This window comes from Kogia breviceps, chromosome 2, assembly GCF_026419965.1.
Source record: "Kogia breviceps isolate mKogBre1 chromosome 2, mKogBre1 haplotype 1, whole genome shotgun sequence".
NCBI lineage: Eukaryota > Metazoa > Chordata > Mammalia > Artiodactyla > Physeteridae > Kogia > Kogia breviceps.
Window position 1 is genome coordinate 167,528,324 of NC_081311.1, and position 27,325 is coordinate 167,555,648.

Below are 27,325 nucleotides of genomic sequence, written 5' to 3' on the forward strand. Positions count from 1 at the left end.
ACAAGTCCTCCAGACGATTCTGATGGTCTCCAAGTTCCCACAACCATCATACTCAGGATGGAACTACCAAGACCACTGCAAGGATGGCGGCCGCAGTCGGAGGGCCGAACTTCCTTCCGACCCCTATCTGGATTTTCCTTGCTCCTAAGAGGGGCAGTGCACAACCGCACCCAGCCAGCACCGCAGAGCAATGTTGCCCCGCTTCGTACTTAGCCTGAGCAAGTGCTGCCAAGCCCAGCAGGAGTAGAGACCATGCATGCACCCCTTAGCAAACTCGGGCTACGCCCACGAAGGGCCCTGGCACCCCCAGCCCTCGGACTTCGACTTCCGGCGCTAGTGGGGCGTGGGGGGTGGGGGGACTCGGTGGGGAAGGGACTCAGGCCGGACGTGTCCAACTTCCTCGACACTGGCAGGGGTGGTGGGGGATGTTCGTTCTCCTAACTCCTCCATGGGCTAACTAAGAGGCCAGAGGACACGGCGATGGAAGAAAGATGAGCTAGTCTAGGCTAAGTGTCCGGGAAATCTGGAATCCAATAGAGGAACAGAGAACCTTTGAAAATCCTCTTCGCTTCCTTTTCCTCCTTTCCTACCCTACGCCCCGAAGCCCCCATCAGGGAGGGGTGGGCAGAGCACCAGAGGAAGAAATCTCGCGATAGGAGACCGGCCGGGGCGGGGGTGGCACCTCTTCCCTCCTCCTCCCCTCCTCTCGTTAGTTCCGGTCGCAGAGGAGATACCGCCGCAGTTGCCGCCACCTCCGGGATTTCTGGCTCTTTTCTCTTCGCCTTAAATTCGGTGAGGCGCGGGGCCCGCTCGTCTCGGGCCGAGGTTGCGGCCCGTAGTCGCTGGGCAGAGGATGAGGGAGGCGGCAGGTCCTGTGCGGCCCGGTTTGGATGGGCTCGGGCGGAGGCCGCCGCATGAGGCCGGATCAGATCCGGCCCCGGGATTCAGAGGTCGAGGCCGCTGCTTCAGCAGGGAGGCCGAGGGGCGGGTGTCCGGGCCGGAACGTGGGGCCCGAGTGTGCCCCGTGGCGCCACAGTCGGAGGCGCGGAGGCAGTGGGCTGAGCAGGTCCCCCTGCGGCCCTGCCCGGCCTGGGTAACAAAGCGGCCGCGGCCTCTGTTGGGTGGTGTACGCGTGGGGGGTTTGGGCGGGCGGGGCGGAGGAGCCGCCACCACCACTGCGGCCGCCTCCGCCGCCGCTGCTTTCGCGGGAGGAGGGCGGATGTACGGGGCGGCTGGGCCCCAGCCGCGAAGCGCCTCGGCGCCTGTGGTCCGCTCGCTGCAGCGGCCGCCACCGCCAACAACGGGATCAGTAGAGAGGGGGCTGAGGGCGAGGAGCAGCCCCTCCGGCTCCCCGCCGTGCCCAAGGGAGTCCTGGGCGGGAGGCACGGGAAGGGTTGGATGGGGAGACACGTGCCCAGGGAGGCGGCTTGTATTGTAAGGTTTGGGGCGGAGGAGGCTAGGCCGGCTCTCAGCCCCTTTCTCAGGCTGGAGTGGTGCAAGCGGACGCTGCGGTCACGGGCACGACTTCAGAGTAGGGTAGTGCTCCTCATAACGAGGCCCCTCGATGAAGGGATTCGCCCTCTGATCGCGGCTTTAAATTGACATGCATATTTTGGATACCTCCTGACTGTGGTGGTCATCTCTGTTAGTCCTCTGTGGTGCTCGGAGTGGTGGAAGATGTAGGCGAATTTAAAGAGGAAGAGACTAAACTCTGTTTATGGTGGGTGATTTGCCACTAGTCGCTGTGGCGCTGAAAAGTCATTTAAAAGTGTGCTTCATATTTCATCTTTAAAGGGTTTTGTGTAGGGAGAAATGCAGGTTTTGAACTTAAGTTTAATTCAAGCAAAGGTAATTCTGTGTGCCTTCCCCAGGTCTCTTGCTAGGCTGGAAGTGTATGTTCTATGTGGTTTACATGTGACTAGGCCAGGATTTGATGCTTTGTTTTTAAAATGGATGTTATGGCACTGATATTTTTACGGCCTTATTTTTACTCCCTAGGGTGTCTTTTATGAATAATCAAAAGCAGCAAAAGCCAACGCTATCAGGCCAGCGTTTTAAAACCAGAAAAAGAGGTAAATATTTATATTTTAATAATCTCTCTCTTCAGACCTCCAAAATAACTTTTATGTCTTGGTTCCTCTGGCAAGCTGTTGCTTAGCATTAAAACCTAAAGAGAAAGTACCAAAAGGAACTTGAATTTCTGGTTGACTGCCATTTCAGATATACCCCTAATATTTGTACTACCTTTAAGACTTTTGGTATCAACATATATGTATCTAAGCAGGCTAGTGAATGATGTTTTTGTTGTGCAGATAAAGTGCCTCTAAAAAAAAGAAATTACGGGCTGCATTTTCACTCGCTAAATTTCATTTAAGGAAACTTTTGCTTGAGGGAAAAGGTTAATTTATAAAAGGAGAGCTCCTAATGTGACTACTAGTTTCACCAAAACTTTGTGAACATTTGTGGGAGAAAAATCAGACTTTAACCCATGGAAGTTAATTATGGAACAGAGTTCACATTGCATTGTCTTTTGAAACTATTCCCTCACAGACTTAGTAAGAAAACTATGAGAATTATATTAACTACTTCTGTGTATTATCAGGTACTTCGATGAATATTGAATTCTGTAGCAAGGTACTGCACTAGGGACACACAGTTAAATGAGATGTGGTCTCAGATATATTTTGTATTGGGTTTAATATTTTACCCCTACACTTTTCAGTGTTGTTGCTCAAAAGCACATATTGACCTTATTTTACAGGAAACTTTTAGGAAATAGAGAACTGGGTAGGCTACTCGTTATAAATTGTGTTTTTCTATCCTGAGTGGCAGACACTTTGAAATATATATTACAGAATCTTTTATGATCTGATTGTAGCCTGCCCCCTTACAGCAGGGAGACCAAGGAGTAATTGGATTCTAGTCTTTGCAGATTCATTTAGATTTAAGTCAGTAAATTTTCTCAAGAGGAGGCATAGAAGTTGGGAACCAGAGCAATTCTGCAGTCATGGAAAACTCTGTATCCTCAAGTTATGTGGATTACTGATACTGCCTTTGTGTAAATATAGTATCAAGTAATTTTATTATTGTTGTTAGTACCAGGAAGAGGTGTCACTTCCCCAGTTCCAGATTGAGATCACTCATGGCCTCCTAGTTCTTGATGATTGGGTCCTGGGTATGGTGAACAACCATCCCAATTTGCGTGGGACTGAATAGAGTTCCAGGACACAGATCCATTCAGTGCTAAAAACAAGAAAGTCCTAAGCAAACAGGGAAGAGTTGGTCACCCTAGTGCTGTGTAGAAATTAAGATATAATCTAACCTAGATAGGGAAATCAAACCCTACCCTGGAGTGTGTGATAGCAGCACAGTAAAGGCTAGGTATGTACCCAAGGCAGTTTTTAGAGTGCTTTATATTTTATTTATGTCATTTAATATTCACAACAACTTTATGAGATAGGTCCTACTCTTAATCACCACTTTACCATAGGGAAATTCAGACATGAAGAATGGGGCCAATTGCTCAAATTCAGACAGTTAAGCGGTGATCTCGATTTGTTTTGGGTTTTTTTGTTTGTTTGTGTTTGCGGTACGCGGGCCTCTCATTGCCGTGGCTTCTCCCGTTGTGGAGCACAGGCTCCGGATGCGCAGGCTCAGCGGCCATGGCAAACGGGCCTAGCCGCTGCGCGGCATGTGGGATCCTCCCGGACCGGGGCACGAACCCATGTCCCCTGCATCGGCAGGCGGACTCTCAACCACTGCGCCACCAGGGAAGCTCGGTGATCTCGATTTGAATCAGGCAGTTTGAATCCAGAGCCCTTACTCATAACTGCTACATGACATGTATTGGATACTCAGTAAATGTACTTTCTAAAGATTACCTTAATAAGTATTAAACGAGTGATTTTTTTTTTTTTTAAGCAGAAAGTGTTATGGGCACTTTTAAAGAAAATCAAGAGCTCCCTTTCACTCAGGAATGAAGTTTACCTGAGGTATAGAAGATACCCTAAATTTCAGAAAAGCTCAGAGGCAATGGAAGAGCATTTCAGGTGGAAATTGTAACCTGGCAGTAGGAACACCAGCTCATTTAGCTCACTTAGGAGACTTCTGTGAAAAAAATAGTGGTAGAAAAGCCACACACTTCTTACGATAGGCAGTCCTGCCTTGCACTTGTAGAGGTGCAACTTGCAAAGCATGTGTGTTTAGTCTCCTGTTGTGTTTACTTGTGTTGCAGGTCTTGGGTAATCTAGGTAGTGTTCGTTTTTTCCAGCTATTGAAATAAATGAAATTGTGATGAATGTGGTTAACTTTTTCAGTAGTTATAGCTTCATAAGGTTGTGGTTTCATGGTATTTTAGTAAGTCTTTTAAAACTAAATGTTTTGGGGTTTTCCCCCAGATGAAAAAGAGAGGTTTGACCCTACTCAGTTTCAAGACTGCATTATTCAAGGCTTAACTGAAACTGGTACTGATTTGGAAGCAGTAGCAAAGTTTCTTGATGCTTCTGGAGCAAAACTTGATTACCGCCGATATGCAGAAACACTCTTTGACATTCTGGTGGCCGGTGGAATGCTGGGTAAGTGTCTGGGTCTTGTGGGAAGTGTGTTGTTTGGGGATTATGTAGAATCCAGAATATGAACTATTTGACAGACCTATCAAATCAGGGTGGCTTTTTTTTTTAACCAGGATTTTCCCATTTTTTTCTTCTCAAATTATAGTAAATTTGCCAATTGCCTTGCTCTGTCTAGTTTTATATATATATATATATATATTTTTTTTTTTTTTTTAAGAAGATGTTGTGGGTAGGAGTTTTTATTAATTTTATTTATTTACTTTTGCTGTGTCAGGTCTTCGTTTCTGTGCGAGGGCTTTCTCTAGCTGTGGCAAGCATGGGCCACTCTTCATCGTGGTGCACGGGCCTCTTACTATCGCAGCCTCTCTTGTTGCGGAGCACAGGCTCCAGACGCGCAGGCTCAGTAGTTGCGGCTCATGGGCCTAGTTGCTCCACGGCATGTGGGATCTTCCCAGACCAGAGCTCGAACCCGTGTCCCCTGCATTAGCAGGCAGATTCTCAACCACTGCGCCACCAGGGAAGCCCTGGCTTTATATTTGAAATCCATTACAGAACCATAACATTTAGGGAAGACTTGTCTGACATATAAGTCCCAACAGTGTCTTCCATCAGTGATTTTTCCAACTTGTGTTTGTATACTCTCAGTTAATGAAGAAATCCCTATCTCTTTTTCTGTCTTACCAAATACTTTATAAATTTAACCCTCGTATCCGAGGGTTCTGCAACCACGGATTCAGCCAACTGTGGATCAAAAATATTCCCCGGAGTGGTGGTGGGGGATTGTCCAGAATGTTCCCAAAAGCAAAACTTGCATTTCCCATACTCCAGTAACTATGTAGCATTTACATCATATTCTGTTTTATAAGTAACCTAGAGACTGTTTAAAATATACATAAGGATATGTGTAGGTTATATGTAAATACTATGCCCTTTCATGTAAGGGACTTGAGCATCTGCAGATTCTGGTATCCACGACAGTCCTGGAACCAATTCAGGACAGCTCTGTACCTGAAGACTCTAATCCTGCACTCTTCTATGTATTAGCCACTAGCCACTTGTGGTTATCAATCACTTAGAATGTGGCTAGTACAAATTCAGAGGTACTGAAAATGTAAAATACACATTGGATTTTAAAGACAATGCTAAAAAGAATGTAAGATATCTCTAATACTTTGAATACTGAAGTGTTAAAATCAATATTTTTGATGTGTTGGGTTAAAGTATATCAAAATAGTTTCACTATTTATTTATTTATTTATTTTTGGCTGTGTTGGGTCTTTGTTGCAGTGCACGGGCTTTCTCTAGTTGCGGTGAGCAGGGGCTACTCTTCGTTGTGGTGCGCAAGCTTCTTATTGCGGTGGCTTCTCTTGTTGCAGAGCATGGGCTCTAGGTGCGTGGGCTTCAGTAGTTGTGGCTCAGGGGCTCAGTAGTTGTGGCTTGCGGGCTCTAGAGTACAGGCTCAGTAGTTGTGGCACATGGGCTTAGTTGGTCCGTGGCATGTGGGATCTTCCTGGCCGAGGCTTGAACCTGTGTCCCCTGTGTTGGCAGGTGGATTCTTGACCACTGCGCCACCAGGGAAGCCCCTCACCTTTTATTTTTAATATGGCTACTAGAAGATTCGAAGTTACATTATGTGCTCACATTATATTTCTACCCATAGCCCTGCTGATTTACTCCTGCCTCCACCCTCAATGGCTCAGACTATCTTAATAGAATGTGCTACTTAGTTATATATTTTTAAAGGATACTGGTAATTTCATTTCCGTGGCTCTTTAAAGTATTCCAAAATGTTTTCACAGTAACAGTGTATTGAACCTCGGCCAAGCTGATAGAATCAGAACTCTATTTGTATACATGCAAGATGGAGGCTTAGAGAGGCTTCAGTAGCTTGCATGTGATCAAACAATTGCTCAGTGGTGGAATGGGAAATTAAATGTTCATATGTTCTAATGCCTAGTCAGATGAGTATCTCCTTTATTGTAGTATCGTTTGTAGTAAGAAATGGGAAACATACCTATTTTCTATTCATAATACTGCTATCAATAAGCCGCTTTTTAAAATTCTTTTTAAAGGATCATTTTTAATAAGGAGATTTTCAAACATATCCTGGAGAGAATAGTGTAATAAACTAACAATCTGCTACCCAACTTAGGCAATTTTTTTACAATCTTTCTTCATCTATTACCCCACCGACTTCATCTCCCCTCCCCTGTATTTTAAAGTGTACGTCAGACATCATTTTATCCATAAATACTTACAAATGTATCTAAAAGATAAAGTCTCTAACTTGCAGGTTTTTATAGCCCAGCCTCTTTGGAAGTTTATGAAAGGTTTTCTGTATGTAAAGTCAGAACCAACTCTGAACATCTCCACTTGAGTGATAGATTTGGCACTGCTGAATTAATGCAGTGAGTGAGTTTCATTGAGTTGCTGAAGAGGGTTATTTTATTTATTCCAGTAAATTGTTTTCACTTTGTTCACACGTATTGAACCAACCAGCCATGTTCCTACTGAGAAATTGACTTTGCTTTCAAATCATCTCAGAATTTTTATCAGTTTATTTTATAATGAGAATCCTTACAGAAAATAAGATTGACTAGTATATACAGAGGTTGAACTATAATGTTGTACACCTGTAACATAAAAATAAAAAGTTAAGTTAAAGTTTAAAAGAAAGTAAGATTGAAATAATTACTAATTTTTAATGAAGATCGTTGCAAATTTTTTGTAAAATATACCTTAGCCCCAGGTGGTACACTGGCAGATGACATGATGCGTACAGATGTCTGTGTGTTCGCAGCACAAGAAGACCTAGAGACCATGCAAGCATTTGCTCAGGTAAATTAAACTTTACATAATTATTTCAGTTAGCTGTTATCCATCTAACTAATGTTTAAGGAATAGTCTGCTTTTAAGAGATTGCTGGTAGCAGGTTGAAGGAATCTGAGCTGAAGGTTTAGAGGTGTTCTGGGTGTGCAATATGATGGTTTAGGAACTTAAAAATGTGCTGAGGAAAACAAAATAGAAAAAAATTGAATCAGCTCTCCTTTTCCTATTTGTCCCTCTAAATCCATTTTTTAGGGGAAAAAGTCAAGCTGAAAAAGGAAAATCAGTTCCCTGTAGTGATTTTCATCACTAAATTATTCTGCATATAGCTTTTTTTTGTTTTTTTTTTTTTTGGTTTTTTTGCGGTACACGGGTCTCTCACTGTTGTGGCCTCTCCCGTTGCGGAGCACAGGCTCCGGACGCGCAGGCTCAGCGGCCATGGCTCACGGGCTCAGCCGCTCCGCGGCATGTGGGATCTTCCCGGACCAGGGCACGAACCCGTGTCCCCTGCATCGGCAGGCGGACTCTCAACCACTGCGCCACCAGGGAAGCCCTGCATATAGCTTTTTAAAGGTGAATGAGTTGTAGGCAGATTAGCTTCTTTACCAGTCAAAATCTCATTTGAAAGTTGCATACATAGTCATGCTTGTGTTACTGTAAGCAAAGAATTAAAATGCATCTAATCTAGGGATTGTTGTCTATGTCATTAGGAAAGTAGAACTATATTTTATGATCCTGTTCTGTTAATATCGTACAAATGGGTAAATGACTTGTATTTGAGCAATAATTAGTCCATGCTTTGATATTTGGCAATAAAATCTATTGCAGGGTGGCGGTTAAAGTGTTAACAGTATTGGTATATTGTAGGATTTGGGAATTGACAGGCTTCCCAAGCTGGTTGAAACATCTGATGAAAGGTTCACTTCTCTGCTATTCTGGACATACTGTGGAGAGGTTTTAGCTGCCCTGACTTAGATCTTTTGGGAATCTGACATTTTTAGGTGTGAGGTTATCATTCAGTTCCTTTACTATTCTTACAGGTTTTTAACAAGTTAATCAGGCGCTACAAATACCTGGAGAAAGGTTTTGAAGATGAAGTTAAAAAGGTATGAGCAGCAGTATGCTTTGTGGAAAACAAAAGGTTGGGGTCAGAGAAGGGAATGTTAAATTCTGATTCTGCCACGGATTTGAGATAATTTTAGATATTTAGGTAGGCTGTCTTTGAAATGAAGTTTGGGGGTGTATCATTTTGTAATTTGCTGTATACTGTTTCTTAGCTCTATATCCAAACAAGTGGCAAAGGGGTTAAAATCCAAGTGGGGTTTGTTTAGAAGACAGTAGCAGATCAGAGCTAAACACATTGACAAAGAGAAATTTAACATACATGCTCTCTGAGTCTTAGATATTCTACATATAGGTGCACAGAAAATTTGGTAAGGTTAATAGTAACACTTAATGAATATGAGACACTGTCTTAATTATTAACTCATTTAATATTCTCAAAAGCCCCATGAAACAAGTTTTATTATCCACATCTACATATGAGAAGACTGAGACAGAGGTTAAGTATCTTTTTTTTTTTTTTTGCGCGGTACGCGGGCCTCTCACTGTTGTGGTCTGTCCGCTCCGCAGCATGTGGGATCTTCCCGGACCGGGGCATGAACCCGTGTCCCCTGGAGGTTAAGTATCTTGCCCAAGGTCACTCAGCTAGTGAGTATTATAACCAAGATATAAACTTGGATGGTTAGGCCCCAGAGCCCGCAGTTTTAACCATTATAATATGCTTTACTGCTTCTATTTATATAATGCATTTGCTCTTTTAACCCTTAACTATTTACTTTTATAGCTGCTGCTGTTCTTAAAGGGTTTTTCAGAGTCGGAGAGGAACAAGCTGGCTATGTTGACTGGTGTTCTTCTGGCTAATGGAACACTTAACGCATCCATTCTTAATAGCCTTTATAATGAGAATTTGGTTAAAGAAGGTAATCAACCTTTAGTAAAGGATGATCTTTAGTTGGCTGAGAGTGGGGTAGATAAGAGCCTGAAATATGAACTGATAGGAAAGTTAAGATATATTTTATGTAGATTTGACTTGTGTGATAGTCTTAGTTTTTTTAACTAATATCCTTAAATTGGTTCATTTCAACTCATTAGTTATTTAATGTATACCTTTGGCATTTAGGCTTAACGAATTTCTATAGACATACAGCAAATATCCAGGGTCTAGACAAAATGTGATTGATTGTAAAGTAAAAATAGAAATGCTGTGGAAACCCAGAGAGAGATTAATCCCAACTGGGAAACTTGGGAACATCTTGAGTAGAGAAAAAGGGGAAAATGGCAAGCTGAAAAAGAAAATAAGTTCCCTTTTGTGATTTCCATAGTTAAATTATTCTGTACAGTAATTTAAAAGCTAACTTTTTTATTGCTTAGAGTACTGAATTATTTAACATGCCTTATTTTTATTCTCACAACAACCCTGTCGAGTGTAAGAATTGTTACTCTCATTTTACACATCAGAAAACAGTTTAACTTGACTAACAGTACACAACTGGCAAATGGTAGAGTAGAAAGGTAAGCAGTGGCGGGAAGTTCAGGGGTAAGCTTGGGGATAAAGTGAATAATCCTGTGTGGTGGAACCTCAGGGGGAGGAAATGGGAGATAGTCATTGAAATCCAGGAAGGTACTTCTGTTAAGTAAGCTCTGTTTTTCTACAGGGGTTTCAGCAGCTTTTGCTGTAAAGCTCTTTAAATCATGGATAAATGAAAAAGATATCAATGCAGTAGCTGCAAGTCTTCGGAAAGTGAGCATGGATAACAGACTGATGGTTTGTAACTTTTCATTCTTCACAGTCTTGAAAGCTTAATAGGCAACTTTCCCATTTTTAATCTGTGAAAAGAGGAAAAGTGTTTTTCTTTATCTGATTTGAAGACCATTTAACCAGATTAAATTCTCCTTTCAGGAACTTTTTCCTGCCAATAAACAAAGCGTTGAACACTTCACAAAGTATTTTACTGAGGCAGGCTTGAAAGAGCTTTCAGAGTATGTTCGGAATCAGCAAACCATAGGAGCTCGTAAGGAACTCCAGAAAGAACTTCAAGAACAGATGTCCCGTGGTGATCCATTTAAGGATGTGAGATATTCTTACTTAAACTATCTTTATATGGCCAAGTTTCTGGCAAAGAAAATTTTTACTCATTTCAGAAACTTTAAAGTATTTCACCAGTGAGTTTTAATAGCTATAGAATGTTATGCTGGGGCTTTGCCTTAATCTTTTTCATATTCATTGCCTTATGGGTACCCAGAAATCATAATACTTGGGGATTTTTGTAAGGTGCAAGCCAATAGACAGACCTTCTGTCTCCGTCTTGGTCTTTTCCCTAGGTAGTTTGCCTATGTGTAATACAGGCTTTGAACTAGAAGTCCATACCTTCTCGTTCTAAAAGTTCTGTGATTTTATATGGTCTCCTGGTCATTGCTAGTGGCATGGAAAGGTGTTTATGCTTTTGTGAAAGGTCTAAGTTTCATGTGTGTAGTATCTACATATCAAACTTATTTCTGTACTAAATTTGGATTCTTTTGCAGATAATTTTGTATGTCAAGGAGGAGATGAAAAAAAACAACATCCCAGAACCAGTTGTCATCGGAATAGTGTGGTCCAGTGTAATGAGCACCGTGGAATGGAACAAAAAAGAGGAGCTTGTAGCAGAGCAAGCCATCAAGCACTTGAAGGTATTAGCACTGTGCCTTGATAAAACAGTCTTGTAAGTGGGGATAAGTGAACTGTCAGTGTACTTTTCTGAAAAGATTTATCACATCCTGTGCTTCCTGGGGATAAACCACCAGTAAGTAGACAAATAACATATTCACTATTGATGATAGATAACCTTTTAAAAAGTCTGATTTGGGCTTTCAAGTTAAAAACAAATACATGTTTAAAAGTAGATTAAACCTGTAATTTGGTCTTTGCTTTTGAGAGAATATTGGAAAACAGGAGGATTCTTTTTTTTCTCTTTAAAATATTAACATTGTATTCACAATTATCTGGAATCCTTGGTGTAGTATTGCTTTTTTGATTTAAATGCTTAATTTTTCTGCTTTACTCTTTTTTTTAACTTCCACTAAATAGAATATAATTCACAGTGATTATAAAAGATGAGTTATGTTATGTCTTAGGAATTTATAGTAGATGGTCATTGTACTAAATGACTAAATCTTTTCTCCCTTCCCTTTAAAAGCAATACAGCCCTCTACTTGCTGCCTTTACAACTCAAGGTCAGTCTGAGCTGACTCTGTTACTGAAGATTCAGGAGTATTGCTATGACAACATTCATTTCATGAAAGCCTTCCAGAAAATAGTGGTGCTTTTTTATAAAGGTAATTTAAATTTTGAATTTTGTGAATACATTTGACAAATATCCTAGAAAACACAAAATAATTCTAATGAGTAGTTCTCTGAACATCAGCACCCTAAAATATTTTACTCTAATAACAGGACTGACTTGTCTCTGATTTAATTAGTTACTTTTGAGTGCATTATCTTTAAAACATCTCTAAAGCTTATTAACAAGTTAAAATCTAAAGCCTTCTTGATGAGGCCTCAAACTTTGCCTCCTATACTCCCCCAGTCCTCTACCCCAGACAGTTGATTTTGTTGGTTCCCATATTTTAAACTTAGAGGTCTACCTGCATCCCCAGGTTTTGTGTTTTTTTTTTTTATTATTTACTTTTTTTTTTTTTTTTTTTTTTTTTGCGGTACGTGGGCCTCTCACTGTTGTGGCCTCTCCCGTTGCGGAGCACAGGCTCCGGACGTGCAGGCTCAGCGGCCATGGCTCACAGTCCAGCCACTCCGCGGCATGTGGGATCTTCCCGGACCGGGGCACGGACCCGCATCCCCTGCATTGGCAGGCAGACTCTCAACCACTGCACCACCAGGGAAGCCCTGTTTTGTTTTTTAAAGGATAGGGTAATGAACTCCAAGTACCCTGTGCTTCAGTGATTATCAACTTGTGGTTAGGTTTCTTTAAAGTATCTATACCTCCACTCAGATTGTTTAGAAATCTTAGAAGTCTTCATTTAATTCTGGAAAAGTTAGTAATTAACTTTTAATTTTATCTATAAAACACATGGACTTTTAAAAATCACAGTACCATTTCACACCTAAAAAAAAAAAAATTAAAGAATTATCTATCAGATATCCCTGATCATTTATCACACGATTTCTCAACCTTGGTACTACTATTTTGGGCCGGATAACTATTTTGTAGGTGACTGTCCTGTGCACTGTAGAGTGTTTAACAGCATCCCTGGCATCAGCCCAATAGGTGCCAGTAGCACCTCTCCCCAGTGTAACAACCAAGAATGTCTGTAGACATTGTCCAGTGTCCCCAAGGGATAAAACTGCCTTCAGTTGAAAGAATCACTGGTTTAATAAGGTTGATTTCCTGTTTGTAGATTCATACACTGGCCACAAGTTGATAAAAAGTTTCTTAATATAGTGTTCTCATTTCATCTTTTCTACTTTAAATTTTAATTCATTGAAGAAACCAGTTAAGAGAGAGTTCTGAATACAGATTGATTTTGTAAGCAACCAAAATATTTGCTTTTCAGAGAGATCTTTTTTACCATGAAGGCATTTGCACCTTAGGGCAGGGGGTCCCCAACCCCCGGACTGCTACCAATCTGCGGCCCATCAGGAGCCAGGCCGCACAGCGGGAGGTGAGCAGCGGGCGAGCCAGCGAAGCTTCATCTGCCACCCCCTTCGCTTGCGTGACCGCCTGAGCCATATCTTCCACCCCCACCCCCTATGGAAAAATCTGTCTTCCACAAAACCGGTCCCTGGTGCCAGAAAGGTTGAGGACCACTGCCTTAGGGGGTTTCTAACTCTGCCTTAGGTAAAGTAGTACTATATGAAAACTCCACGAATGTAAAGGTTGCTCTCTTTTTTATAGCTGAAGTTCTGAGTGAAGAACCCATTCTGAAGTGGTATAAAGATGCACATGTTGCCAAGGGGAAAAGTGTCTTCCTTGAGCAGATGAAAAAGTTTGTAGAGTGGCTCAAAAATGCTGAAGAAGGTAAGTCTTCTCATTTGAGCAGTTTTTTGGGGTTTTTTTGGTAAAACCTGAGAACTTAATGTGACCAAGAGTATGTCCATCCATACATGTTGCCTTCTTTCATTCAGGTACCATTTTGTACCTGAGTACAGATTTTTGTTCATTTATGACAGACCTGCAAAAACTTATTATTTTAAAGTAGGTGAGGAAAACTAGACTTCGGGTATTTTGAAGGCTTAGGCATAATACTATCATTCTTAGGAAATTAGAAAATTTTGAGAATAGTTAATATTTATGAATTTTGAGGTTTACAAATGAATACATTTAATATCCCCCTCCTGAGTAGAGCATTATTAATAAAATTCCTTAAATCTATAAACAGAAGTTTTGCTTTCTGATACCATGTAATGCTTGACTGCACTTTTCCCCTTTTCTAGAATCTGAGTCTGAAGCTGAAGAAGGTGACTGAATTTGAAACAACACCCTCAGTAAAGCAAACAGGAATTGTAGATAAAATGTCATGTCTCATGTGTCCTGGTTCTTACATCTTCCTACCTCCCTATATCAAGCATGATATAAGGGCTTTCATGGCAAATTTTATTTTAACTGTTTCTATGGTTACTGGAAATGTTGGATTTAGTTTCTAAAACCATGTTTTAAGTAGCTACAGGAGCTATAGATTTGAATCTAATGTTGCATTAGTCTTTTCAGTTATCCTCTACCTCCTGTATTTTCTACTGTAATAATGTAATTTAAGGCCTTCCACAATGAACAGTTCACTTTTTCCCTGGGTTTTCTATATAAACAGTTTTCAAGATATGATTTGGTTAAAAATAATTTGTTATAAAAATTCTGTTTGCAAATTAAACTGTAAAAGTATCCAGAGTCTCAGAAGGCAGTGATTTGTGTGATATTTGGTATGCCCGAAGCCCTGCTCATCAATGAAAATCTCATATACAATAATTAGATTCATTAACATGAATCTTGAGTATTTGGACCACTGCTTGCATGTTGATATTTTCTTGCATTTTTAACCCCAGATGTACTTGAGCTCATTTGTTTGCTCTCTGATTTTCATTCCTTAAAATGAAACCATGGAGAACAAACTTGAAAGTGAGGTGTTGGGAAAATTGTATGTGGCAGAGGTGGTGGGAAGAAACAAGTTGAGCTTTTACCCATTGAGAAACCTCTGCATTCAGTTTGCTTCTTTCTACACAAAACAAATGAATATTTTCATACTGCCATTTTCAAATATACCTTGGAAAAGCCTTGTCGTTTAAAGTATTCTACAGTTGTCATACACTTAGATTGGTAAGAAAAGACTCATAAAACAGTATAAGTAAAGCAAATGACTGTACTAAACCCAGAAAATTGTTGAAAGAAAAGTGGTTAGCATGTTCTAATTGGGATTCTAAATATAACTCATATTTCCTGTTGGCTTAGAGTATTTGTTGCAAAGAATGAAGTGCAGTGATGATGATTATCCTACTTGGTCATACTGGGCCAGCTTCATTCTCTTCACAGATTAATATATGACTCAAGCATCTGCCTATTTACCCCAGTTGCCAATATTTTAAATTGCCATGAGCCAAATATCTCTTCTGTACAGTTGATCCATATAATGGCTGCCTTTTAATTTCCATCTTAATTTTCTTGCTGCTACCCATCTTTATAAAATGTAGTCATTAGAAAACAAAGTGTGGCCACACTTTTTGGTGGAAAGATTTCATGTTAAAAGTGAGCATTTTGAAAGCTTTTTTGATTGGTGAAAGAAATGAGCTTGGAATAATGCCACTAGAGACTGAGTGGGAATTGCCCCTTTCAGAGGTGCCATTCTTAGGAGCTAAAAATTAGGTGTTTAAAAGTTTATCTTGGGGGAATAACATGTAATATAGTTTGAAATAAAGGTATAATAACCTTATGAAGAAGAGCATTATAACTGATACCGTTGTGAAGGGGGTGAAATTGTTATGACTTTGATAAAGCTTTCATGTGCAGACAAAATGTATTCAGTAGGTTTCTACATAGTGATCTGCTTTTACTTTGTAATTTGTAGTCCTTAAAATACTTTTTTAAAAAAAATAAAGTCCATCCTTACACGTAGGTTTATATAGGTTAATCTTCTTTAATTTTTAATTTTTTTGTAATTTCCATGTTAATGCCTACTGGTAACTGTATGTTATGCATTCAGACATCTCTACTATGTAAGCATTAAATAATTGCTCTTTTCATCCTTATGACCCCCAAACTGTAAACACCTAACAGAATTCTGATGTAGCAGAAACTACATTAACATTTCTACAACCAAATCATTGCATGTTACTGCAGTACGGAGTGCACCTTATTATATACTGTGTATAGTGAAAGTGTATAGTCTTCCAGAACTACATTATGATCTCTGATCACAGTTTTTTCCTTCATGGCAAAGTAGTTTTTACTTACTACAATATTATAGTAAATGGATAAAGTCACCTGTGACAGTATAGCGTAAAGAAAGGGAATGGTTTCTAAAAAGACTTCGCAGATTTTCATTTTGAATTTTAAGTGGGAATTTTGAATTTCAGCTGCCAGTGCCAACCTCAAACCTGTAATTCTTAATATAATTAAGATTGCACTTGTAATTATGATCAATGTTAATTGATTTTCCTAACTTGGTCTCAGTTTCTAAGGATAAGTCTCCTCTCAGATGCCATAATTAAATGTGTTTAGAGCTGATAAATTTCTTAATTATTCTGGGAGTATTGTCCTAGAGACATTATGTTCTTATGAAAATTCCAAATAACCAAAAATGCCACAGGGTATTTTGACATAGCATAGTGATGGTGGGGAGAAGAAATGCATGTGACTGAGAGATTGACTTCTAATTCAGTGTTTCTTAAAGCTTTTTTTCATCAACCCCAGCCCCAAAGCCTTTTAAACTTTTTTTTTTTTTTAATAGTGCCCCAGTGAATTTCTTTGGCCACGCCACACAGCTTGTGGGATCTCGGTTCCCCAACCAGGGATTGAACCCCAGTCCTTGGCAGTGAAAGCATGGAGTCCTAACCACTGTACTGCCAGGGAATTCCCCCCAGTGAATTTTAATATAGATATGCTGTCTATATATTATATCTGCTTTATACATGAAAAGAGTAAGGGGTTTTTGGGTCCTACTTGGGGGTGACATCACCCCCATTTGAGAATGCAGATCCTAATATATCTTTTTTAAAAGGGCCTAGTGATAGACATTTGCATTGGCAGATGTATCTTTATGTGTGTCCAAATCTTGAAGCAGTATTTTTTTCTGCCAGGGTCACTAGAAAATAGAAGAACTTTGTTTTCTGCCAGTCACCATCTTTTTTTTTTTTTTTTTTTTTTTTCCTGCGGTACGCGGGCCTCTCACTGTTGTGGCCTCTCCCGCTGCGGAGCACAGGCTCCGGACGCGCAGGCCCAGTGGCCACGGCTCATGGGCCCAGCCGCTCCGCGGCATGTGGGATCCTCCCAGACCGGGGCACGAACCCATGTCCCCTGCATCGTCAGGCGGACTCTCAACCACTGTGCCACCAGGGAAGCTCCCAGTCACCATCTTATAACAGCTGTGCTTTATACCCTTCCCACCATAGGCATCAGACAGATCATTTCCCATTGGCTTTGGAGGTCTTGCCAGATTCTTACTTATAAATGTATCATAAATAGAATCATTCAGGTTCCTTCTCATCTATAAAAATCAATTAAAATCCTAGGTGAATGATTTATTTTAATTAAAGTTGTTCATTATATAACACATTGATAAATGGCATTGAAATTTTACTGATGAGTTGACTGTCATATTCAAGTAGGCTGCTTGCAGGAACTGATAGAACCATTGGTTGATTTAAAATGTAACATAGATGCCAAAGTTCTAGTGTACATTATTACCTAGACTACTGAATTATCTTTGTAAAAATTTCCTCAGATGCTATTTACACGTGCCATGTAAAATAGGCTAATGTGCATTTCTATGAGAATTCTGGTAAACTGCCTTGCTATGATTTTTCATGTAAAGTATTAGTCCTCTAGTACTGATATATAGGATATGTCTATTCACCAGCCTACTGAAACCTAGTGGTTTGAAATATTATTAAGAATAAGTTTTTAAGGAAATTTATTTAAGTGGGATCTAGAAGATGTGATAAGTACTTTTGAGTTCGAAATAATGAATTTATAATTGCCTCTGTCTAAAAACTTGAATTGCAGTGGATTTGTACCTAAACACAATCTTATGCGTAATTGTATGAAATTTGGTATGGATCAGAAAGGCTTCCAAACTCCCTTTCCCTCCTCACTTTTTTCCTTCTATTTAACCATGGACTATTAGCAGCCATATCAAATCCATTCATTTTAATTTTCCAATGCACCTACAATCCTTTTATCCTTATTCTAAGATTATTTCACCTCTTAATGAATTGAAAAAACGGTGAGTATACTTTACAAATTCACTCTATCACTGTCAATCTAGTAACTCTTAATAACCTTAGTTAAAGTAAAAGCTCAACTGCTTGTGCCTACTACAGTGCCATAGAGGAGACGTGGCAACAAATCTGCTCAGTCCTTTGCTTTGTAGACTTTACGTAGAGGGACCAATATCTTATTAAACTATGATATGATTAGAATGGTTATGGTTGTATTACTGCAGGTCTGGGAACTATGCATTAAATGTGTGTAATGAATTTGGGGTGCTACAAAGTTATCAAATACAACTGAGCTGTTTCATTTCAGGGAATTTCCAGTCAGTGTAACCATTTTAAAATAGGATGAAAATAGTTTAAACCATTTTTTTAAGCTTGAAATCCCGAAGGCTGTGCTTCAAGTTGACTTAGAGGTAAACCTGTTGGGGAAATAAGTGACCCACTTACAGACTGAAGCCTCTATTACTTCAGAAAGATGTTCTGCATTTTCTGGCATCCTGAGAATAAAATATTATGTCTGTAAGTACACCTCATTTCCATTCTAGTTAGGACTAATGGATCCTCATGTGGCAAAAAGCTGAAGAATGGAGAAAACTGGGTAGCCGATAATCCAGATAGTTCTTGGCACTCTGAACAACCTCAAGTACAGCCATCCAAGCCAGTAATTATATTGCTGCGTTATTTCTTTGTGAAATTTGCTTCTTGTCTGTACCCTTGAAATTGAATAAAATTTCATGAGACTCCTTATTAATGTAAAGAGAAAAGCAATGACTTGCACTGGTTGTTGTATGCTAATAACCTTTGAGTGCTGGAGTTGGTTAACAGTCCTTGTCCTGGTCCTTACTGTTTTGCCTTCGTGTTTAAAGTACTGACCATCTAAAGGCCTGTGCCCTCAGAAATTTTTTTTTTCTCCAAACAACGTTTGCTTTTGTTTGCCTCACATGTACTTCAAACTCCTATCCAAACACGTACATGTTCAAAAAATGCCAGTGTTTCACTTCGTAAAATGTAATGCCATTTACCCTCTCCAGAAGGCTTCAAGTCTCTTCCCTTTCAGCCCTCACACCTAACAGATCAAATCCTGCCTATTCCAATTATTGAAATCACTTCTCTCCAGTGCCATCACCTGAATTTGAGCCATCAGCATCTATTAATAGCTAGAGTAGTGTTCAAATGCAAGTGTAGTTTGTTTTAAGGCATTTGCCTTTGCCTGGAGGGCCCTGCATAATTCTTAAACTTAATCTGCTTTCCCCTCATTCACCACTATATACCCAGTATCCAATATTTGTCAGGTAGTAAGTATTACGTTTTAGTTGAGTAAGCGAAGTAATGAGAACAAATCCAGTGTTTCCTGGCTTAGAAGTTGAAGGTATGAAAAAATGAACTGAGGGGGATGTTTACATGTAGAATGAAGGCTGTTCTGTGAATTACAAATACTTAAATATTTAGAAGCAACTTTCTTTAGACAAGATGGATCCAAGATTTCTGTCCCGTGGTTAGGGTTGCTATGACTGATGCAGCCAGGATGGATTAGAGGCTGTCAGTCAACAAACATGCATGCTGCTGGGTGCTCTGCTGAGTTTGGGGCTGTGGAGGTGAGCAGGACTGGATGCCAGAATTCAGGCCTACAGGAGGAGGCAGGTAATGGAGAGTGAGGTGAGTGCAGAGCAAGGACGCTGAAGGTGCTAGCACATTGGAGAGAGTCCACTTCAAGGGCTATCATCTACCATTCAAATCCCATGGGGGAAGCTACACTGGACAAAAATATGGTTTGCAAGCCCTCGACATCAAAACAGTGCATGCCTACCTGAAACAGTCTTGGAGAAAGATGTCTCATCTACGAGCTGTGCGATTGAGGCAAATAATAAAAACTCCTGAGCTGCCTTTTCTGCATCTGTAAAATCAAATGATGCCCATCTCATGGGGTCGTTGAGACGAGGGTGCTTGATGCAGTACTTGTCACATAATCACTCAGTGAATAGTGGCTATTATTTTTATTTGGCAAGGAAGGATATGTTCATGGGGAACTAAGCCCTGGCAGGTTTCTTGTTTGATTTGAACTGGTAAAAGGTAAGGGAAGTTCTAACAACCCTCATCATGCCTGCTTTAGCAACGTGTAGAAAGACCCATGATGACAACTGAAAGCCTCATGGCCTAGTAAGAATGGATGTCATGTTTTGTACGTGTGTGGTCAAGCATTCCGAGTAAATGTCCTCCCAAAACTTCATTCTCACTTTTAACTTTTACATTTAATAATGTAAAAGTTAAAAAGCGACAAAGACAACAGAGAAGAGTTAGCAGCAGATGAACAATAATCAGCTGTTGGAAGAAGGAAGGCAGATAGATGACCTCCTGGCTTGGTTTTAGCTTTCTCTGGTCTAAGTCCCTGTAGCACTGCAGAGAGCTAACAACAATGAGAAGTAGATTGATACTGCAGGGCCCAGGAAAGTCTCGGATGTTGGGACCACTCGTTTTTCTGAGGATGGGAGTAAGGACTGGAGCTGAAAATAGATGAGCTTACTGGGCTCTGTACAGAGGAGTAGCCACCTTCTCTATCCCTTCCCTCTAACTTAATGCCACCAGCTCACTGCCCTTCCACAAGTTCAGCAGAAAATGGGTTACCACCTGGAGATATGGAAGAAATGACAGGGGCTATGGACTGGTTGATACCAGACACAGATGAGAGTAAGCACCATATTAAAATTCTGAACCAAAAATTAATAAAATGGGCAGATCCCTAGCACTATACCCCTGTGTGGCAGGTGTATCATGGTCCCCAATATTCTCTGATTTTTTTCTTAGAATCCCCAACTTTTAGCTGGACAAGTCTGCTCAGAAAACATCTGCCAGCCTCCCTTGTAAGCAAGTGTGGCCTTCCCTATCTCCTACAGAGGGTGGGATGGGCTCCTTCTAGTGCCCTTAGAGCAGGGGTCCCCAGCCCCCGTGCCGTGGACCCCTACCGGTCGACGGCCTGTCAGCGACTGGGCCGCACAGCAGGAGGTGAGTGGTGGGCGAGCGAGCGAAGCTTCATCTGCCGCCCCCCCATCGCTCCCCACCGCTCCCATTGCCGCCTGAACCAGACCCTCCCCACCCCGCAAAAACTGTCTTCCACGAAACCAGTTCCTGGTGCCAGAAAGGTTGGGGACCGTTGCCTGAGAGGAAGAGGCTATGTCTTTTTTCCTTCCCTATCTCCTACCTGCTAGCTGGGAAATGGGCACAATGACTGGAGTTCAAACAGAATCCTTGGACCGTAAAGATGAACTATTTGTGGAGAATTGCAGAGCAACAAAATAGGAAGAGCCTGAGTTCTTGACACAAAGAGCATTCCATCCCTGGACAACCTACAGCTGGACTTTCAGATAATAAATAAAATTATCTTATTTAAATCATTTTAATTTTAGGTCCCCTAACACATGCAGATGAATGTAATCCTGAATGGTTACTTAAAAATATAAAGAGGGACTTCCCTGGTGGCACAGTGGTTAAGAATCCGCCTGACAATGCAGGGGACACGGGTTCAAGCCCTGATCCAGCAAAACCCCACATGCCGCAGAGCAACTAAGCCCGTGTGCCACAACTACTGAGCCCACGTGCTGCAACTACTGAAGCCCACGCACCTAGAGCCCGTGCTCTGCAATGAGAAGCCCATGCACCTCAAAGAAGAGTAGCCCCCATTCGCTGCAACTAGAGAAAGCCCACGCACAGCAACGAAGACCCAATGCAGCCAAAAATTTTAAATATATATATATATATATATATATATATATAAACATAATAGACTTGAGAAAATCCAAATAGATCAATCATCTCAGGAAAAGAAATCAAGTGGTAGTGTGTGAGAGACGATGAAGCTATCATCTCTCAGCTCCGGACCCTTTCATCCTATGTGATGCTGGGGCTGGGACTCTGCCGACTACATTTCTTATATGTCATCTGGTTCCCAGTTAGGCTCTGCCTATAGGGGGTTCTAGAGGATGGAGGAAAAACTTGCTGCTTCCTGTTTGCTTCCTGTTCCTGTCAGTGTCACCACAGCAATGGCCCTCACCCTAGCAGTGTCACTTGGTTCCATTTTGCAGTATTCCCATACTACCAGAATCAGTCTTATTATGGTCACTCTCAGAGATACCAGCACCAGCCAGTTGGCATTTCCTCTCAAAGGTCTGCCCCCAGCTCTGTGAAGTTCATTCTCTGAGTTCAAGGCTCTAGTTCCAGTCAGGTAAGGGCACCTCCCCAAGCTAAATCCCGGCTCAGCTCTTTGGGCTCTCTTCTAAACCTTTAAATTTTAATAATCCTAACATCTTTCCTTTTTACCCCCAGCCATAGAGATGATTTCTACTTCCTGTAATTACTACCTCTGTGATACATTAGTATTCCCTCTTTGCATTTTCAATTCTCTAGTTCTTGCTTTAAAATACTTTATATTAAATCTCTCTGTTAAAACAATTAGATTTTCTCTTGTCTTCTGGCTGGAAAGAATTGGTACCAGGAGTGGTCCTAGAAAATTCTGAAAGAAGGGTATTTGGGATCTGGTTTGTACTTGAATACACTACTGAGCTTTTTGTCAGTGGGAAACAGAAGTCGAGGAATCTATGGCATGGAATAGCATCCCAGTTAATCAAATTATTGATGAAGCACTTACAAATGAAGTGTTTGAGGGACCAAGTGCCTGCTGCATTTGGCAATTATTGCAATAATGATTACTACAAGGATTGTGGCTTGGAGCGGCTGCATCTGAATGTATGAGACACCACAGAGGCCAGAAGGCAATGAGATCACATATTCAAGGTGCTAAAAAAAAACACAAAACCAGAATGCCAACCAAAAATTCTATATCCAGCAAATTTATCCTTCAAAAATGAAGGAAAATTTGAGACATACCCAGAAAAACAAAAACTGAGAAATCTGTTACTAGAAGACCTGCCCTACATGAAATACTAAAGGAGTCAGTCCTTTAGGCTGAAATGAAGACAGTGGGGACTTCCCCGGTGGTTCAGCGGCTAAGACTCTGCGCTCCCAATGCAGGGGGCCCAGATTCGATCCCTGGTCAGGGAACTGGATCCCACATACGCAACTAAAATTCCCACATGCCACAGCTGAGATCCTGAGTGCCAGAATTAAGACCCAGTGCAGCCAAATAGATAGATAGATAACACTGGGTAGTAACTCAAACTCACATAAAGAATGTTGGTAGGGCTTCCCTGGTGGCGCAGTGGTTGAGAATCCGCCTGCCGATGCAGGGGACGCGGGTTCGTGCCCCGGTCCGGGAAGACCCCACGTGCCGCGGAGCGGCTGGGCCTGTGAGCCATGGCTGCTGAGCCTGCGCGTCCGGAGCCTGTGCTCCGCAACGGGAGAGGCCACAACAGTGAGACGCCGGCGTACCACAAAAAAAAAAAAAAAAAAAAAAAAAAAAAAAAGAGAGAGAATGTTGGTAAATGTTACTACATAGGTAAATATAAAAGATAGTATAAACGTATTTTTTGTTTCTAATTCTTTTTTCTCTCCTGATGTATAATACAAGTACTATAAACCAATAATGATAAAACTGTGTTGATGAACTTCTGATGTCTAATGACATAATTTGTATGACAGTAATAGCACAAAGAAGACTAGAGAGACCACAGCTACATAGGAGCAAACTTTTTGCATACCATTGAGCTGGATTCCAAAAGGTAGTCCCCCACGAGGGAGCTGCCGAGAGCAGGTGTTCAAGGAAAACAAGAAGGAAGCTTCATGGGCTTTTATGACCTAGCATGACTTCTGCTATAGTCTATTATTTGAAGCAGTTACCAGTGCCAAAGAACATGTGAAGTAGGAGATACTGTGGTAGATATTTTTGGAAAAGTTCTGCCACACCTATCTTACAGAAATACTTGTATTTGTTAAGAGGGGAAAAAAAGCAAGAGGTGCAATCTCATTTGTAAAGTTTAAAAATGTGTACAGATGCAAATGCATAGAGAGAGGACTAGAGGGGCAAGGGATATCTATGCTGGTTATCTCTGGGATAGGGATGAGGAAGATGGGTGAAGCAGGACTTTTATATATATATGTGTGTGTGTGTGTGTGTGTGTGTGTGTGTGTGTGTGTGTGTGTGTGTATGTATATGTATGTGTGTGTGTGTGTGTGTATTTTGGCCACACCTCCTGGCATATGGTATCTTAGTTCCCTGACCAGGGATTGAACCCGCGGCCCCTGCAGCAGAAGGCAGAGTCTTAACCACTGGACCACCAGGGAAGTCCCTCATATATTTTAATCTACATTATTTTATATTATTTTGAATCTTCTATTAATGAGAATTGTTATTATTTGAGTAATAAAATATAAAAGTTGAAAATATCAGTTTTTAACAAATAATATAATCTATGGATGCCTTCAATTTACCAGACAAAAGACTAATTTAAGGCAACATGTATATGACTGCTGATACACTGATAATAACATAATACCACCAAGTAAGGCTCAGGGATTAGAAACACAGGGGTTTCAGAGGAATCTGAGAAATATGAGGGGAGATTTTCTAGAACCTACAATTCAAAGTTCTTTGTAAAAGCAGAGCAATAAGAGTTATTCCATGCCTGGCTTACCAAGTTAATAGATCTAGCAGTACAGGAAATTTCACAGGATGCAGGAAAGCTAAGAATTTATGGCAGGCAATATAGATTTACAAATGTTATAGTTGCTTATCTACATGCAAAATGAAAATCCCAAGTTTTGCTGTCTGGGATAAAGCACCAAGTATTTTGGTTGTTTGTTGGTTTTAACAAAGTCCAAGGGACACATCCTATGCTCATCTTTCTCTCCATCAATATCGTATAGCTGGTATTTCTGCTTCTGGCAATGGCAGGATAACTTATTCCAAACAAACTCTCTTACTAAGAGCAACTAGAAAACCTGAATAAAATGTAAAATGTAAAATATATAAGTTGGAAACATTGGGGACTTACCAACAGTGATGACTTGAGGGGCCAACATCCATGAGAAGGGAAAAGGGAGGTCCAAAGAGGGAATCCCTCAAAATATTAAGACATTTACCAATGGTGGCTGAGAGGTCGAGCAGAATTTTAAGTGGATGCATGGGGCTGGGGGGAAAAAGAGTGGTGAAGGCCTGCCACGGAGGACCTCAGATGTTTCACTTGGGATCCTGCAGCAGACCCACTGGTGCCCCGCCCACTCCTCCTGGACCTCCACATCATAATAAATGGAGGTTAACTTCCAGCTGCCAGCATCTCATTTGCATTGCTTTGTCTGTGAGCCTGACTGTGAAATGCTAATAATGTATTCTCCCCACCCCAGGAGTCCTCAACATTGCCCCTTGGGTAGAATATTCTGAGGCTCATTTTCTACACTGGCTCCCAGACTTCCACAGAATTAAGCTCCAGGTATCCACAATAGGAACTTCCTGATAATGCACCCTGTTTTGGCTGCCTTCCCTTCCCTGTCGCACTTCACTCTCTTACTGGTGTTTTTTGGAATCACCTCCCAAATAAGCTGCTTGCATTTGAAATCATGTTTCAGAGTTTCTGCTTCTGGGGAAATCCCAAACTAAAGCAGTTGGGCCTAGAAATGATCCTGCAAGATGAGGTCCTCAGAATGGGATTCCTGACTGGATCACTAACGGACCAGATGGTAACAAGGACAATGTATCAGGTACTGATAATCCCTGCATAAAGATGCTCACCTGTGATAAGCTGGGACAGGATGCAAGTGGAAGGGGGTGCGCTGGCTTCTACAACATCACTGACGGTGGAGAGACGGCAGCGGTAATTACAAAGACTGAGAGGTTTGTTTTGTTGTTGCTAAGTGCCATAGATGAACTGAAGGAAGGAAATCACAGGTTTGGGTCAGCATCTATCAACTCATGGCCAGAAGGAGAAAAAGCAGAAAGGCCCCCGGTAGCATTTAAAGAGAACCTCATCTCCTGCAGCCAGTGACTATGCTACTAAACATGGGGCAGAGTACTCAACTGTGAGAGCAGCAGAATGCTAACGAAACCTACGTTTACAGCCTTTCAATGTTACAGTCTGGACCCTGGTACCCTAGTAGGGGAGTGGGGCTCTGTGACCTGGGATGGGAGGTACTTGAGAACCTTGAAGCATCAGATTCCCTGAACCCTCTAGCATGGCAGAAGCAGCCCACTCTCTCATGCTAGCGGAGAGTGCCTCATGCTTTTCCTGACTACCGTAAAAAGGCCTCACTTTATTAAAGCCCTCAGAAAATGGTTTATTTTTCTCTTGAAACTCTACCCTTGACTTTCCTGATTGCTTCTAGGTGAAAACCAGGATTTGGACATGACCTATTTGGAGAAATACTATTTCCATTTTGGGAAGAGAGGTATTCATCAAAAGCTCTGCAGGACCTGACTAATATGTACAGCAGGAACTGGGAGGACATGACTGGAATTGAACTTGAAGGTATTGGAGCAGGGATGGGGGAGGGGCAGAATACAAGGCTGGATAAGGACGAGTTTGTTGATATGGGGGAATTTTCCCTTGGCTCAGGACTTAACTCCAAGGGCACCTGGAACTTGTCCTGATATGCTGCTGGGATGCCACCTTGAAACTCAGGAAAACTAATGCCCTATAGTAAAATAAGGAGATGCTGGAACTGCCTTGGCAGAATATTGAGGAAAGGGCCAGAAGTCTCAGAGTGATAACAGATATGCCAAAATGAATTTATTGTTAGATGACCATGCTCCATAAGAGGGCCCCCAGGACATTCTCTTCACTAAATCAATAAAGAACAAGAGACCCAGCATCACTGAGAAGCTTAGAGGCGGCTCTCCCCTGTAGGCCAGGATTATCAGTAGGGGATGCTGGTATGAAACTGGGGTTTTTTGTTATTTATTTACTTACTTACTTATTTATGCTGTGCCGGGTATTCGTTGTGGCACATGGGATCTTCACTGCGGCACGTGGGATCTTCGTTGAGGCATGCACACTTCTTAGCTGCGGCATGCAGACTCTTAGTTGTGGCATGCATGCAGGATCTCATTCCCCAAACAGGGATCAAACCCAGGCCCCCTGCATTGGGAGCACGAAGTCTTACCCACTGGACCACCAGGGAAGTCCCTGGAACTGGGTTTTTTAGTGTCAGTTGGGATGAATGGATTCCAGAATAGCAGAGGCCAGGGTGCGACACTTCAGCGTCAGAGGCAAAGTGGATGTAATTATTGTAACATCAGCAAATTCAAGTTGGCAACTACGGGAGCCCTGACCTGCATGGATCTGTGATTAACTATCTCACCCCTCCTAGAGTTGATGTATATAATAAACAAAAATGTTCAAGAGCAAATGAGCAAGGAACTATACTCAATATTTCGTAGTAACCTATAAGGGAAAAGAATCTGAAAAAATATATATATATATATATATGTATAACTGAATCACTTTGCTGTACACTTGAAACTAACACAACATTGTAAATCAACTATACTTCAATTTAAAAAAATTTTTTT

At 41.3% G+C, this 27,325-nt stretch overlaps 1 protein-coding gene across 1 annotated transcript; it reads left to right on the forward strand.

Moving 5' to 3' along the window:
• Positions 1 to 343: 343 nt before the first annotated feature.
• Positions 344 to 18,621, forward strand: BZW1 (basic leucine zipper and W2 domains 1). Its single transcript, XM_059053458.2, has 12 exons — positions 344 to 792; positions 1,999 to 2,072; positions 4,398 to 4,574; positions 7,315 to 7,409; positions 8,438 to 8,503; positions 9,244 to 9,379; positions 10,115 to 10,224; positions 10,360 to 10,530; positions 10,983 to 11,129; positions 11,636 to 11,774; positions 13,349 to 13,471; positions 13,888 to 18,621. The coding sequence occupies exons 2-12, from the start codon at positions 2,009 to 2,011 to the stop codon at positions 13,917 to 13,919; spliced, it is 1,260 nt and encodes a 419-aa protein (XP_058909441.1). The 5' UTR covers positions 344 to 792; positions 1,999 to 2,008; the 3' UTR covers positions 13,920 to 18,621.
• Positions 18,622 to 27,325: the final 8,704 nt, after the last annotated feature.

Bases quoted from the DNA above. Each gene is read 5' to 3' on its own strand.
- BZW1 (XM_059053458.2), top strand. From the start codon at position 2,009: ATGAATAATCAAAAGCAGCAAAAGCCAACGCTATCAGGCCAGCGTTTT. The intron at 7,410-8,437 runs GTAAATTAAACT...CTATTCTTACAG, and splicing joins CCATGCAAGCATTTGCTCAG to GTTTTTAACAAGTTAATCAG. The intron at 10,531-10,982 runs GTGAGATATTCT...ATTCTTTTGCAG, and splicing joins GTGGTGATCCATTTAAGGAT to ATAATTTTGTATGTCAAGGA.